The 14,956-nt window shown below is 38.0% G+C and overlaps 2 protein-coding genes across 2 annotated transcripts in view; one reads left to right on the forward strand and one right to left on the reverse strand.

Moving 5' to 3' along the window:
* Dytn (dystrotelin) overlaps positions 1-1,206 on the forward strand; it is a 62,539-nt gene extending 61,333 nt beyond the window's left edge. Inside the window, 2 exon segments of the mRNA XM_013520662.1 lie at positions 1,045-1,142; positions 1,144-1,206. Of these exon segments, the coding sequence (XP_013376116.1) occupies positions 1,045-1,142; positions 1,144-1,206 (161 nt within the window).
* A 2,858-nt stretch (positions 1,207-4,064) lies between these two features.
* LOC106149909 lies at positions 4,065-8,768 on the reverse strand. The gene is made up of 2 exons (XM_013520663.1): positions 8,357-8,768; positions 4,065-4,204 (listed from the first exon to the last, which is right to left on the reverse strand). The coding sequence occupies exons 1-2, from the start codon at positions 8,766-8,768 to the stop codon at positions 4,065-4,067; spliced, it is 552 nt and encodes a 183-aa protein (XP_013376117.1).
* Between the last annotated feature and the right edge of the window lie 6,188 nt (positions 8,769-14,956).

Raw genomic sequence — 14,956 nt, forward strand, 5'->3', positions numbered from 1 at the left:
AATATATAACTAAGTTGCTTCCAGTTTTTTATTGTCACAAAAAGGCTCTGGTAAATATCCTTATGTCTGTCTTTGTGCTTGTGTGGAAGTAGGACAAATTTCTTAAAACAGAACTCTTAGATTAAAGATCATGTACATCAAATTTTTGGTTGGTAACTGCAAAATTGTAGATCTTTTTACGGCACACTCCCTACCACAAGAAATCACAGAGAACCACTTAAACCATTAATGAAGTAGCAGTAGTTCTCAAAGTATGATTCCTAGGTTGCATAAGTATCACCTAGGAACTTGTTCCCAGATTTGACCCAGATAGAATGAATCACAACCCTGAAGGTATGGGCCTGACAATCTGTTTTAATGCTTTCTGGGTGATTCTCATGTACACCAGAGTTTGAAAGACACTGTTCTGGCATGGGCTTTCTAGAGCCTTAGTTTTGAGTTAGGAGCCACAGGGAAAAGGTACCTTAAGAACCTACAAACAGATTGGATTAGGAATTGTACTAGTCACTTCCCTGCTGGAACAAAATACCCAACACACACAAGTTAAAGAAGGGGGTTATCTTGACTCACAGTTTCCAGTGGGTTTAGTTCATGATTGGCTGGCTCCAAAGCAGAAATGACAGGGTAGAACAGCCTGGCTGAGGATAGCTGCTTAGGCCACAGCACCCAGAAAGCAAGGGAGAAGAGAGGAGCTAGGGACAAGAAGAATACACTCTTCTGGTCACATGCCTAGCAATTTTCCTCTTCCACCAGGATAACCTCCTAACAGCTCAATCAGCTATGAACTGATGTGTCTAGTACCTGCATGATCCAGTCTTCTTTCACACACAGGAGGCTTTTGGAGCACATTTTAGAGCTAACCTGTAACAGTAATAATGATTGTGGTAGATCCTAGCCAACTTATCTTACCAACTAGCTTAGAGAAAGGACATTATTCTTGGGAATTGAGGAAAGAAGGGTTCTTTGTGCAACATCTTTGTCCAGATCAACCTGAGAGCCTACAAGTGCTCTTCTCTGAAATGGTCTTCTGTTTGCTGATTGCAGGTCCCCAGTCCTCAGTGAACGTGGATCTGTATGGTGGAGCTGAGCGGGTGTGCAGGGCTTTCTCTGCCCTTGTGGATCAAATCACCTTGCCCAGCATGAAGTGAAAAGGAGTCCAGGCTGAAAGCCCCTTCATATGGTGATAAATGCTCTTTCAGAATCTGAATTAAGAGAATGAAGCATCCTACCTCTCTCTCTCAATAGTTGGTGTGAATTATGAAGTTTTGTTTTTTTTTTTTTTTTAAATTCTTTACTTACCTTAGTTCTTTAGTTCAGAGTGCAGCCTGAAGGGTGAAGGGGAGGGGAGACACACAGTCCATTCTGGGTAGTTCGTTTCCATCAGGGGAACCTTACACTCACTTTGAACATTTTGGTAGTAACATTCAAATGTGTGATCCACATGAATGCAAGTCTTCTTCTTTGGGTATCATTTAAATTACTGAGTTGACAGCCTAATTTTATATCTGGATGCTGTGGCTACAGAACAGGCTTGGCAAAGAACTAAATACACCTAAACATATGTACACACACGCACACACACACACACACACACACACACACACACACACACATATATACACATGCTTGTACAAAGAGTGTATGTAGAACTGGTGAAATTTGGATTGCACCAATGCCAGTTTGCTCAGTGTGGTTTTGTGTTATAGTTATCTAGAATGCTTTTGTTATGGGAAATTGGATAAAGGGTGTACAAAGTTCCTATATGTATTCTCTCTTTTAATAAGTATCTCAAAAAATTTTAAAATTGTGTCTGTATTTCTCTCTAAAACTTCACATCTGATGAATTTCACCAATACACCTCTGGACGTCCTTTCTCTGTATGTTGGATCAGGTTATAGACACTCAACTGATGTTCAAAGTCATAGCTCACAGGTTTTGGCTATTAGAACTTTTAGCTTTAAGCACCTTATGTGTACTAACTCAGTCAATCCTCACAACAGAGCTAGGAAGTAGGTTTCTCATTTTATAAGAAAAGTGAGGCACAGAGAAGTGTAGCAACTTATTTCGAATCCTGCAGCTGGAACTTAAAGTTGGGATTGGAACCTAGGTCTGGAGCCTGTATTCAAACCACTGCTTTGTAATTTTTATCAGTAATATTGTTGATTTCACTATTTTGACTTGTTGAATTTTATTTAAATAATCTATAACTCCTAATGGTGTTTATACAGTGAAATAGTATCCTGTTGGATAGATCAATCTGCTTATTCTCATCCTGATATTTTAAAATTGCTTTCCCACCTGTCATAAAGTTTCATTATGGTTTTCTCATTGAAAATTCACTCTCCTTCCTTTATGCCAGGGTGTTCCATAACTTTGATAAGCATGGCCTACATCATGGGTCTTCAAGCCTTATTCTTCAAGCCAAATCTTCCCCCTGCTTGTTCTTACAGTAGGCATGAGTTAAGAGTGCTTGTTACATTTTTTAATGGTCAGAAAAGATATTCTGTGACACCTGAAAATTATATCGATTCAAAATTGAACATTCATGAAGTTTTATTGAAACCCAACCATGTCCTTGGATGTATATGTTGTTGTAATTTATTTTGTTCTACCAAAGCAGATGAATAAGTTGCAGCAGAGACAGAAGCCCACAAAGCAGAGCTGATTATATTTATGACCCAACCCTTGGCAGAAACGCTGCTAACTCCTTCAGAGGAGCCAAGAGCAGCCTCCATTTCCCAAGCATGGTGCCTCCTCAATGATGTATGAGAGGTAATGAGTTTCCCAGATGATTTTGAGGGATGTGAGGAAAGATATTAGGGGAAATTGCATGCGAGAGGAACCATGAGCTTATGTAGAAAATGTAGCCAAAGGATGGCAACTGTTTCAATGTTCGTATTCACACAGTGAACCAAAACATGAGGCTAGGTCTCCTCCCGCAGCTCTTTCTCCCAGGCTTTCTGCACCCATTGTAAGGATTTGGTTAATCCTCCAATGAAGCTGTCTTATAATAACACTTTCGATAAGATTTCTAGCTTCAGGGGGACCCCAGTCCTTCAGTGAAACATCTACTGAGGCTTTTTTATTTGAACCTGTAAGAGGCAAGAGAATTGCTAACATATCTGAAGTCCAAACTGGCTGTCAATCACTGGTTTTAAGAGAATGATTAGAGACATGGGAATCATTAGAAAATAAGGATAACATCGTATCTGGAGCTCCAATAAATTTGTTAATTAAACATCACTGCTATGAGTCTCATTCAGGTCTGGTCATTTTCAGGAAAAAGTATTTATAAGTTCTTCTCTTATAATGTTGTTTATTTTAATCTTATTTTGTTTTTCAATGCAAAGGATAACTATTATATTATAGAGTTTTAATATTTAAGCAAGCAACAAATGTGTGATTGGGAGACAGTTTATATTTATGCTACTTTATTAGAGTTTGGACATCATTAGAAGTAGCATTAAGTATTGAAATAAAGAAACTCCAATAACATTGAGGTCTGAAACTTTTATTAATTTTATTTCCTTTAAATAAATGTCTTATTCCCCAGGTTGTTGTTTTGTTTTATTTGTTGCTTCATTCAGTATTCCAAAATATTCCCTCAAACAAGATTTAGTATCACAGCTTGTCAGTAACAATACATTTAGCCCCCTTACATGCTCTTGCATAAGCAGTCCAGTAGTTAATAGCTTGGAATTCATGCAGCATTTTTAAATGCATTAAATATATGGCCATCTGGTTCATTAATCATGTCAAGGTTCCCAAATAAATTGTCAGATGAATATCCAAAGTTGGGAGTCTTCTAATCCCCAAGTCATCTTTGGAAGTTACTTAAATTATTGAGATAGTGGGATGGTCTAGCACTAGTCACCTTTGGAAGAAACATGCCTAAAAGAATGAAGCTTTATATCAGCATTCTTTGAGATCTTGACTTAATATTTTTTCTGTAGACATTTCCACCATCTAAAACAAATACATATCAATAGTTAAGAAAAAAATACTTTTGTGTCTATAATATTATATGCATATATTTAATTCCAAAGTATGAGTTAGTGCAGAGGTTAAATTAATTTTCTCTTTATTTCCAGGTTCACTTTTCCAAGAAACCTAGACCCACTCCTGCGTACATGCATGCTTATCAGATCTTCAATTAACTCCTTCTTCTTTAGGAAAGGGGTTCTTAGGAGCTGAGAATATGCACCTGAAAGTAGAGAAAAGGAACTTCATAAGGTTATTAAATTATTTTTAGATTAATAGTAATTTTCAGAGTAATCAGTAAATTTTTTAAAAAGAAAAATTGCTGTTTCTACCACTCTACTATTGAAATTCTATAAATATATTTTAGGGTTATGTATGTGAATTTATATCCACAAAAAGTTTTGTATCTTATTCAATCTAATTTATGTAATGTCAGTTGCATAAATTATAAGAAATATTTCTTTGCCAATTGCATTAAAATATTTCTTATTTTAAAAGTCCAAATGGTTGTCACATTATTCATAATACAGAAATATAAGGAAATATTTCCAAACACCCACAATATAATACATCAGAGATAACTTTAACTTTATACACATACTTCATACATGATTTATTTAAACAGTACTTACTGTGGAGCATTTAGATTACTTATAGGTTTTATATTACTATAAATGATATTACAATGAACTGTCTTATAGTCTTCATTGGGTGTACCTCGAAATGTTTCCTTACACAAATTTCTAGATGGGTAATTGCTGTATCATTTTGCTTAGGAAATATATCGAATAAATAAAGCAGAAAATTAAACATTTGTGAGTCAACTTATTAAAAAATAATCACTATGAACATTTGCCAACTAGTTAGATACCAGCTGCAAACATCATCAGATTATAAATCTAGATCATAATTTTCTCATCACAGAGAAAAGGCTCACAATTTTTCCAGAACATACAAACTGCCAGGCCCAGTGAGGCAAAGTTTTCTGTCCTTCTTAGTGTCAAAGCAAAGAAGCCATTATTTTTTACACGAACATGTTGTACTTTAAAATCACTTCATTTGCATTGAAACCTCTACTACCCTACAAGTTAACCTACGCTCTTATACTCTGAACTCTGTGGTTTTTCTTTGTCTGTCTGTCTGCCTCTCTCTCTCTCACCCACACACACACACACACACACACACGCACACACACACATCAGAATTTAGTGACTAAGTATGGGAACTTTGTCTTTATACCTTCCTCCAAATACTTTAATATTCAGTTAGAAGGCTATAAGTGAATGGCTTTCTAGACTAAATAATAATATTTAGAGTGGTTTTTTTCCTCATAATATCATCTCCAGCCCTTAGAATGCTGGGAATTTTCATTTCCTAACTGGCTTTGTTGCTGCTTTTCATTGTAAAATAACCATGATGTCCAAGTTATCACTCAGCTATCTTTGGGGGAAAGCTCTTGCAGAATTAAGTACCTCTCATACATTTCTCTTCTTACAGAAACATAGCCATTTGAAGAGACTTTGTAGGTCATCTAATTTCTTTCATAGTCTTTTCTTCCAGATGAAGAAACTGAAAACTAAATATACAAATTAATTTGCTCAAGATTGTGCTACTATTTGATATCTCTTGTTCTCATATTTGTTGATGTGTATTCAAACACATTATAGTCACATGCAAAACTACATAAGTTATGTGTTTTAGCAAGGGATGACTCATAGTAAGATTTTGTAAGTAAATTTAAAATATTAAATTTAAAGACAATAAAATAACAAGAATGTTTTTCTATATTATATGGACACTTATTTTAGTTTTTCTTCCTTTCTGTCCTGATGATACAATTTCTCCCCAGGAATTATAGAGATAAATACCTCTTGACCCTCACTTTTATCCCAATCTGGTAGCATATTACCTCTCAGAGCAAAAGAAAAACTTATCAATGCACCATACTGGTACATCTAGAGCCCAGTACAGCCACTAGAGATTTAACTGAGCCTCTTGAGGGGAAATCTCAATGTTCTCTAGCTAGTTAATATTCAGACATCCATCTTCTTGACCCAAGAAACTCTTTGTGATGATACCAACTAAATGAGAAGTCTTATTTCCTGATCTGCAAACCATTGTTTGAGCTAAGCTTTAAAATAACTTCAAGGAAGTGAAATGTTCACTTCTACTACTTAGGTACTCACAAAGCAACTCTCACTAAAGTTTGGGACTGGCTGAGAAAATGGCAAATCTGTAGTGAGCTGAAGGAAGTGGCTTCCAAAACTGAAGCTGTGTTGGACACAAATGTTATATGTATTGTTCTCGTGCTCAGCTGAACACAAATAATAATTTTCACTCATTCTGTAGACATTTTTCTGAGTTACTCAAAGAGAGTGCAAGATGAAACAACATGGTGACGATCTGAGTACAACAGCTAAATGTGTCAAGAATGGAAGAAATAGCCCTACAGAGCACAATCATTTTTACAGAAGAAAGTATATGTTCTTTACTAACGCTGGTGCCCAGATTTCTGTTCAAACTGTTTCTAAAATATTGGTAATTAACATGTAAAGAAATTCATTCTGGGGGCTGGGGATTTAGCTCAGCAGCAAAAAGCGCCTGCCTGGCAAGCGCAAGGTCGTGAGTTCGGTTCCCAGTACCGGAGAAAAACCAAAAAAAAAAAAAAAAAAAAAAAAAGAAATTCATTCTGTATTTCTCCTTCGTACTAAAGCTATTGAGATAGAATTTTCTCTAAAAATAAAATCAGTGTATATTACAGTTATACCTACCAATATAATAAATTTACCTATAGATAGTAGCAGTGAATTATCTAGTTTTGTAGGCCAGCAAATCATGAGGATATTTAGTTGCTGAGGTTGAAGGGAACTATATGTCCAAGTTGTGACCTAAAGCTATTGTGTTTTTAAATTTTTTAAAATTACAATAAAAGAAACATTGCCATTAATCATTGCCACAAAATCCTCCCTGTTGCTTAAAACACACTTGTCCAGTCATTCTTGCACCTTCTGAAGCAGCCCTGAAAGTCCTGCCTTTTTGCATCTGTAACTGAGCTGTCTTAGTTACCGTGAGGTCCTGCTTCAATTCAGTGTTGATCCTTTATAGTCATTTTGACTTTGGGAAGGAGCCATAAGTTGCAGATCCAATGAATAAGGTGGATGAGGAAACACCACAGAGTTTTCAAAAGCTTGCCTTTCCTTTGGATGACAGTCGGCAGCCGCACTCACTGTATTTTTTAATCACACCTCGTGAAAACATTCCTTAAAGAAAACTTCCAAAACTGCTTCATAAAATGGCAAGAATGATGGCCTACGTCTGTTCAAAGGAAGGGGAAGTATTTTTGGAAGGAAATTAATGGCAATGCACCTTTACTGTAATAGTGTTTTAAGAATTTAAGTTCACTGTGCTTTTCAATCATCCCTTGTGTATAAATGCTGCACAATATGAAGAAAGGACCTGCTAGAACTACTCGTGTTAATTGCTATTGTAATACAGCAGTTACAGGAATACGTAAAAATTAGTTATGTCCGCATTTTCCAGTGGTATGTAAATAATTCTGAAGAGTTCCTGCCACCTAAATAACTCTTGCTGCAAGGTTTGAAAGCTCATTGGTTGAAATGACACCCAAAAAGGATTTAAGAATTATGAATAGAGCTCAAGAATCTCTGCTTACCTACAAGGATTGGCTAGCATGCAGTCTAATTTTATAAGGAATATTTCTTTTATATCCCCAGAGAATACTATTTGATTATGTATTTACTTCAGTGAAAATCTGTAAATTTTATGACTAAAATTTAGTTGCTCAAAGTTAATTACTTCAAAAAGGAACAACTAGAGAAGATGATGCCAGCAAATCTTTTCACTCTTTACTTCGTCGACTGAGCACCTTTCACAGACCTCCCACTTGTACAAAAGCAACGCTTTTTCAACTTAAAGATACTTTTTGTATGCTGCAAATATTCCCCAGGCTTTTGTTCAAGTCCTCCCAACTCCACATCAGGTAAATGCCAAGTTATGACTGCCAATATTCAATCTCATAATGAAAAAGTGTGTTGATTAGGAGAATACCTTTATAACTTTACATTGCATTTGAGAATCATTCTTTCCCTTTTATTCCTGACTTTGCTGCTATTCACATGAAGTATGAAGGTGAGAACAATATATTGCTATAAACAGCTACTATAAAATGCAAATATTTCAATAGATACTATGATACACTATCTACCTTTACTATCACTTGTGTGTTCTTAGGTTCCTCCTTTGAGAAGAGTCTATGAGATACTTGATTTCCCTGAAGCTATGTCCCTTTTCCTCTCACCCAGCACATGTGCACATGACTGACCCTTTCAAAGACATGGGAATGTGGATTGACCACCTTGTTTACTCCCTGCATGCTGTGGCTGAGCTGCTGAGATTTTGTCTCCCTCTCCTGTCAGTTGCCTTCTTCCCAAGCCGTGGTTCCTTGAGAGGACACAGTCCACATAGATGTCCCAGAAGAGCTGAGCAAGATCCCAAAACAGGGCCCCATGCTTCAAGTTTTCAGATGACTTCAGGTAAATCATAAAATCCCAGAAGCCTGAAACAGTGTTGGAAATGCGAGGCTTTTGCATTTCCAAGAGGAGTATTGAGGAGGATTCCCAGCACTGAGGATCGGTTTGGTCAGGAGTCAGCAGGTCTGTCTGGCTGTGACAGGAAAAAGGAGACACACAGCACATTCCCAAAATGAGCAGGGAGCAGGTGAGGCTCCAGGGGCAATGGATCCCTCTTCTCTTTCCAGGATCATCCATGGCCCTGAAACTTCACAGGATGGAAATATATCAGTCCTTCGTTACATTCCACCGAGAAAGAAAATAAGTACCCCCTGAAGAAACTTACCCCAGGCATAGAAAGCACACCATGGTCACTAAAAAGGAAAGAGATTATCTTCCTTCTCATACCAGAAGCCTAATTTTATCTAAACTGATTCATTGTCAGGCCAAGTAGTGTAAAGTCAAGACATTTAGCCTAAGAATTATTCTGTAGTTTGTTCATTTGCAAGGCTAATAACTGAAACCTTTTTTCCCTGGCACAAAAGAATAGTTTTAAAAGAATCTTAAATCTAACCATCCTAATCAAAATTCAACATAAAATTAAAAACTTGAACATTTTTTAACCCTGTATGCTTTCCCTATTTACAGAGGCTTTTAATTTTTTAAAAAGACATAAATATTATAAAATATTATAAAAGATAAATACAAGATAGGTACTAAAATTTTGGGTAAATATATTTTGGATCTGGAAAATACATATTCAATCCATTACAGTAGAGTCAACAAAAGTTTTACAAACATCTAAAATCTTCCTCTATTTTGATATAAGTGTAATAAAAATAACATTTTCTAATTTTTTTCTTCTTTCTATGAACCTCAAGGACTTTAACGAAAATCATTTGCCTCTTAAGAATTCAACTTTCCCAGCTCTCAGTGTCTACTGCAGAGAAGTGCACATAAAATCAGAGAATCCTCATATCACTTAAAAAAGATTCTTTTGTTACCACTTCTGACAAAGTTCAATGAGGAAATTCTGCCCTTGAGGAAAGTTAAATTTTTCCCAGAAAAAAAGCTTATCTGACCCTTTACAGACTGTACAAAATGTGTGTCACACTCAGAAATTTCATCATAAAGAAGAAACAGAAAGGGAACACAGAGCTCACTTCCAGTTTATGTTTCCTGAGCTTTCAAATGTGAGTATCATAAAGGCAAGAAAGAGCTGTTTCATGGGAACACTTATGGAATATGTCTATATCAGAATATCTAAGGACAACACCATAAATAGAATTTTCCTCTTCTGCACAGCGGCAGGATATACTGAGACAACATCAAACAAATATTTCAGAAACTCTGTGAACATACACATTCCTATTTTTAAAGGGCATGTTTGAGATATAAATTATTCCATAAGAGTGTTCTATACTATATTTTATATCGTGTGCATTTCAGTTCTAGTTGGAGAAAAAACATTTATCGTACTCTTTTCAGAACTAACATATCAAAGTTGAGATCCCCAAAGACTGCCTTGCTGTAAGAGATCTAAACAGGGCGAACCGTCCAGAACACAAAGGGCGGGCGCTGTCCACGGTTCTGAAGTTGGCGCTGTCCGGGGCTCCTCAGGCCACAGGGCTCACATTTATTCTTTAGATTCTTTTAGGGAGGGATTCTCCCAAACTTCAGAAGTGTTTCTCTGAGTTCTTTCTCGCTGGGCTCCTCTGAGAGCCCCGTTATGAGCCTTGCGCTGTATCAGGTGCGTTCTGTCCGCACCTGCTTTCCCCGCCTCTCCCTCCCTGCGAAGCTGCAGGGACCCGCCCTTGGGCTGCTCACCTTACCCGCAGGGTTGCCCACTAGACGCCCCTCGCACTCACCGGTCTTTCCCTCTCGTAGTGCCTCAAGCGCGGGGAGAGAATGCGCTCCGATGCTCCGCTGGCGAGCGACTGTCCCCAGCGTCCGACTCCAGAATGCCACCGCCCCTCTTAAGCAGTGGGAGCACTCTGCTTATCTTCAAGTTTACGTCAAAGCGACTGGAAACTGCCACCACCCCTCGCCTCCAAGTCCATCTCCTGCACGCTGCTCTTCCCTTCCTGCCCCGGGGGCTCTTTTCAGGAAGCAAGCAGGCTTGGTCACCCAAACCCTCCCTGACTCTGACCCACTCCCACCCTCTTCCCGCGCAAGGAGTGAGCCTTGGTGCGCTTTGGTGACCACAGCCTACCTCTGACACATAATGCTGCGGGCGGGAACTGGAAAGTTGGGGCCCGGCACTTCGTCCATCTGGAGGAGAGCAAAGGCCCCAGAGCCCGGCTCGCTGTGTGCCTCAACTGAGCATAAAAGGGACAGGAGAAAAGGTCTTGAAACCATGGGGTCAGAAAAAGGACATGGGAGTCTTCCCAGCTTCCAGCAAGGGCTCTGGAGATCTAACGTGATTCCTGGGTTATTCTGGAAGTAAATTTCTCTTGCCTGACTGAAGGCCCCGACGGGGTGGAGAAAAAACACGCCTGGGGTGAAGAAGAAGGGATTGGTGCAGCGGGGACCTCCTCCCCAACTGAGGCCAGTAGACTCAGTAGGTCCAGCCTAGGTTGTTGCTGGCATGGTTTTCTCAACTTTCTGCTCCTGCTTGTACAGTGAGAGTCCTACTTTCCAAGAAAAGGAAACATCTGGCATCCTCTTGATTCTCACCTCATAGTGAGAATACACCTTAGTCCCAGTTAAATATCAGTGCCCATTTTAAAGAAAACACACTCAACCAAGGAGCCTCAAGCAAAAAAGCCTTTGCTTCTCAAGTGTTGCCAGGTTTGTCCTTCACCTTCTACATCCCCCTCCCCATGCATCCTGAAGGAAATGTAGCCTCCATTAACTGAAGGTTTTTGTGGCAGCCTAATAATCTCCATGGTTACCTTCCAGAGGGGCAGGGACTTTACAGTGAGGTTTACTGACACCCCAGAAAGTCAAGCCCCTCCTCAAGTAATACCAAGGGGCTCTGAAAGGTTAGGCTGAGGGCTCCAAGCTCTGAAATTGGATGGAATATACCTCAGTTTCTCCATCACTGATCAGGCTGGTGGATGCCTGCTTCCATTTACCCCTGGAGTACGGGAAAAGATAAGGCAGAGGTCTTGGGCTTGTCTCCTCAACTTCAAGGAACTCACAGTCTTTTGGAGAAGGTTGTCAGAAGAATGGAGCATTTTAGCACAGTGTATGGCCATGGGGATAGAGATGGATGAGAATGAACCAAGGGAGACTGTGAAACTGATCAGATCCTTAATATATTTTGATGGCACAAAGAACAGGATTATAGGGTGCAAGAGAAAGAGAGATATTAAAAATGACATCAAGTATGGAAGCTAAGTCACTGAGGTGTGGAATTACCATCAGCTGAGAGGTAAAGTTGCCTGCAGAACAAGTCTGGGAAGGGAAAATCAAGATTTTGGTTTTGCACATATTAAGTGAGAGAAGAGTGGCATCGAAATGGAGATACTATGTAGGCAAGGAGGGGTGAAAACTGGAGATAAAACATTTGAGACACTAGGTTAAGGAAGAAATCTGGGTTTAGGATTTTTATCAACATGTAGGGTATCATTTGCAATATCAGAAATTGTGGAAAGGGGTAAGTAGGGTAGAGCTTGAGAAAAGCCAACACATAAGTGATTAAGGAACAGAAATAAAAACCAAGAAATTGAGGTACCTTGGGAGTCAGTGAGATAGAACTTTTCACAGATAGGAAAGAAATCAGCCACATGACACATTCAATAAAGGATGTCAAAAAATTAAGAAGAATTTCCCCCTGGATCTACAAAACTAGAAGAGCTTATTAAAAGTAATTTCCTTTGAACACTGGGGAGAAGTAGGGGTTGAAATGGAAATGAAGAGTAAGGAAATGAAGGGAGCACTTGTGGAGCATTTTCTACACAGTTTTGATAAGACAAGGGGGAAATACTGGGATGGGGAGGGGCTGGGTCTTGGTTATGTTTATAGCCTGGAGAGAAGAAACCAAGAGAGAGGGAGAGGTTCAAGATCCTGAAAGAAAGATGAGCAATAAGCTTAGAGGAAGCAGAAGTAGTGAGGGTAAGAGAATGAGGAGGAATTGGCATCTTAGAGAACAGAGTCTGGTTGGCCTTCTGAAACTAAGCACAGCATGATGGGTAGCAGTAAATCAGGAGTTGGCAGAGGTGGTAACCGATAGCCCCAATTTTCTCAATGAAAAATGATTATTTGACAAAAGCAAAGGAAGAGAAGTGATCAAAGACCTAAATATTAAAACAGAAATGCCTATCTTGCTGAAGGATAAACTGAGTAAAACTTTTGAAGTCATAGGTGTAGGCAAGGACTTTCTGAAAAGAACTCCAATTGTACAATAAATGACATAAAAAATCAGCAAGTAGAATTATATCAAATTAAAAAGCTTCTGCGTGACAAAGGAAACAACCAACAAAGTGAAGAGACAACTTACAGAATGGGAAAAAAATTTCACCAGTTACACCTTGGACAAAAGACTAATGTCTAGAATACATAAAGAGCTCAAAAAAAATAGGCCCCTCAAAATAAAAGACCCAATAAAAAATGGACAACTGAAATGAACAGACACATCTCAAATAAGTACAAATGGCCCATAAATACAAGTAAAAACGTTCAATACCAGTGACTACTGGAGAAATAAAATTAAAATAACACTAAGAGTTTATTTTACTGAAGAAAGAATGGTTATCATCAAGAAATACAATAATAATAAATGCTGGTAAGGCTCTGGTGAAAAGAAACCCTTCTATATTGTTGGTGGAAAGGTAAATTAGTTCACCCATTAGAGATATCAGTATGGGGATTCCCAAAAATCTGAAATCAGAAATTCTATTTGACCCAAGTATTCCCACACTAAGCATCTTCCCCCAAAATTAAAGGCATCATATTACAGTGATATGTGCATATCAAAGTTTATAGTAGCACAATTCTTAATAGATAAAACTTGGAAACAGCCTATATGTCCATCCACAGAGAACAGATAAAGAAAACGTGATATTTATACATAAAGGAATACTACTGTGCTAAAAGGACAAATTAGGCTCATTTGTAGGAAAATGAATGCATTTTGGAAACATAATTTTAAGCAAAATAAATCAGACACCCATGCTTGAGTATCAGAAAGTTTCTCTCATATGAGAAACCCAACATATAAATAAAGAGCAAACTAAAAGGTAGATAAAAGTAATCAGGAAGATAGGTCTTTAGAAAATAAGAAAGGGACCAGGAGATGAAAGAAAAGGGGAAGGAGCAAAGAAAAGGGATTTTATAAAAGATTTCAGGTGTGTCGTGTACATATACTAAATACCCCCAGTGAAAGTAGTCATTATGTATCACAAACACACTAACAAAGAAAATTCTTTAAAATACTTTAAGGAGTGCATAAAATTTTCCTGAGTGAACAATTTAACCATTTCTCTTGTAAAGAATATTTAGATTGTTTTAAAGAATTAGCTATAAACTACAAATCATTTAATGAATAAAACCATAAAAACTTTTGTGGACAAAAAATGAATAGAAAAAGCATCAGAATGATCGTGGAAGGGAAGAGGGGAGAGCAGAGGAAAGAGAAAACAGAAATGAAAGAACAGAACTAAAAACTCAAGTACTGTTGAGAATATGAATTTATAATACCCCATTCCGTATCTGTGAGCAGCTTCTAGGAGGCAGCATAGCATAATTACAAACACTGCTGTAATTATTGGTTGGGTGTGTACATGTGCCGTTCATCTTATATCATTGATGTTTAGCTGCCTTTCTCTCTCTCTCTCTCTCTCTCTCTCTGTCTCTCTGTCTCTCTGTCTCTCTCTGTCTCTGTCTCTCTCTCTCTCTCTCTCTCTCTCTCTCTCTCTCTCTCTCTCACACACACACACACACACACACACACACACACATTTAGCATTGCTGAAATCAGGATGTATCTAAGTAATAATACCTTGTAATTAGATTTGCAGGGTTTTATTTTTTAAAATAATGAAAAAAATGAGAGTCCTACAACTGAAGGTATCTTTGATTTGGAAAATTTAATAATCTCTGTGAAACCATTTTCTTGGCTGTAAAATGGGCAAAAATCTCCCTTATGGGTAGTAAGGACAAAAGGAGATCTTGTAAAGAAAACACTTATGCTGGTGCTCCGTGTACAAAGTATCTGATAAGTATTATGAAGAGGAGCGCATAACAACTGTCGAAAGAATGGTCATTGTGGTGTTGAGTCAGTGTTAAAGTTTTGTTAAGAAGGAGTTGATGAATAATAAGGATACAAGGAAATCATAGACTTAAGCAGGTTAGAAAAAGAGAATAGACTGAGGAGAAATGAAGAAAACTGAAGGTTTCGTTGGAGAGGGAAACAGGTATAAACAGAGTAAAAAAAAAAAGGATGTTGAAAATCAGAGAGTCTATAGGCAGAGGAAAATTAAGATTCAGATTTCAGAAGTGCA

Source organism: Chinchilla lanigera, unplaced genomic scaffold (genome assembly GCF_000276665.1).
Source record: "Chinchilla lanigera isolate Chin_1 unplaced genomic scaffold, ChiLan1.0 scaffold00056, whole genome shotgun sequence".
In the NCBI taxonomy this organism is placed as follows: Eukaryota; Metazoa; Chordata; class Mammalia; order Rodentia; family Chinchillidae; genus Chinchilla; species Chinchilla lanigera.

Coding starts and splice junctions, on each gene's coding strand:
- LOC106149909 (XM_013520663.1), bottom strand. CDS start 8,768: ATGGATGATCCTGGAAAGAGAAGAGGGATCCATTGCCCCTGGAGCCTC. Junction 4,205..8,356: donor GCATGCAGGGAGTAAACAAG/GTGGTCAATCCA, acceptor CTCTACTTTCAG/GTGCATATTCTCAGCTCCTA.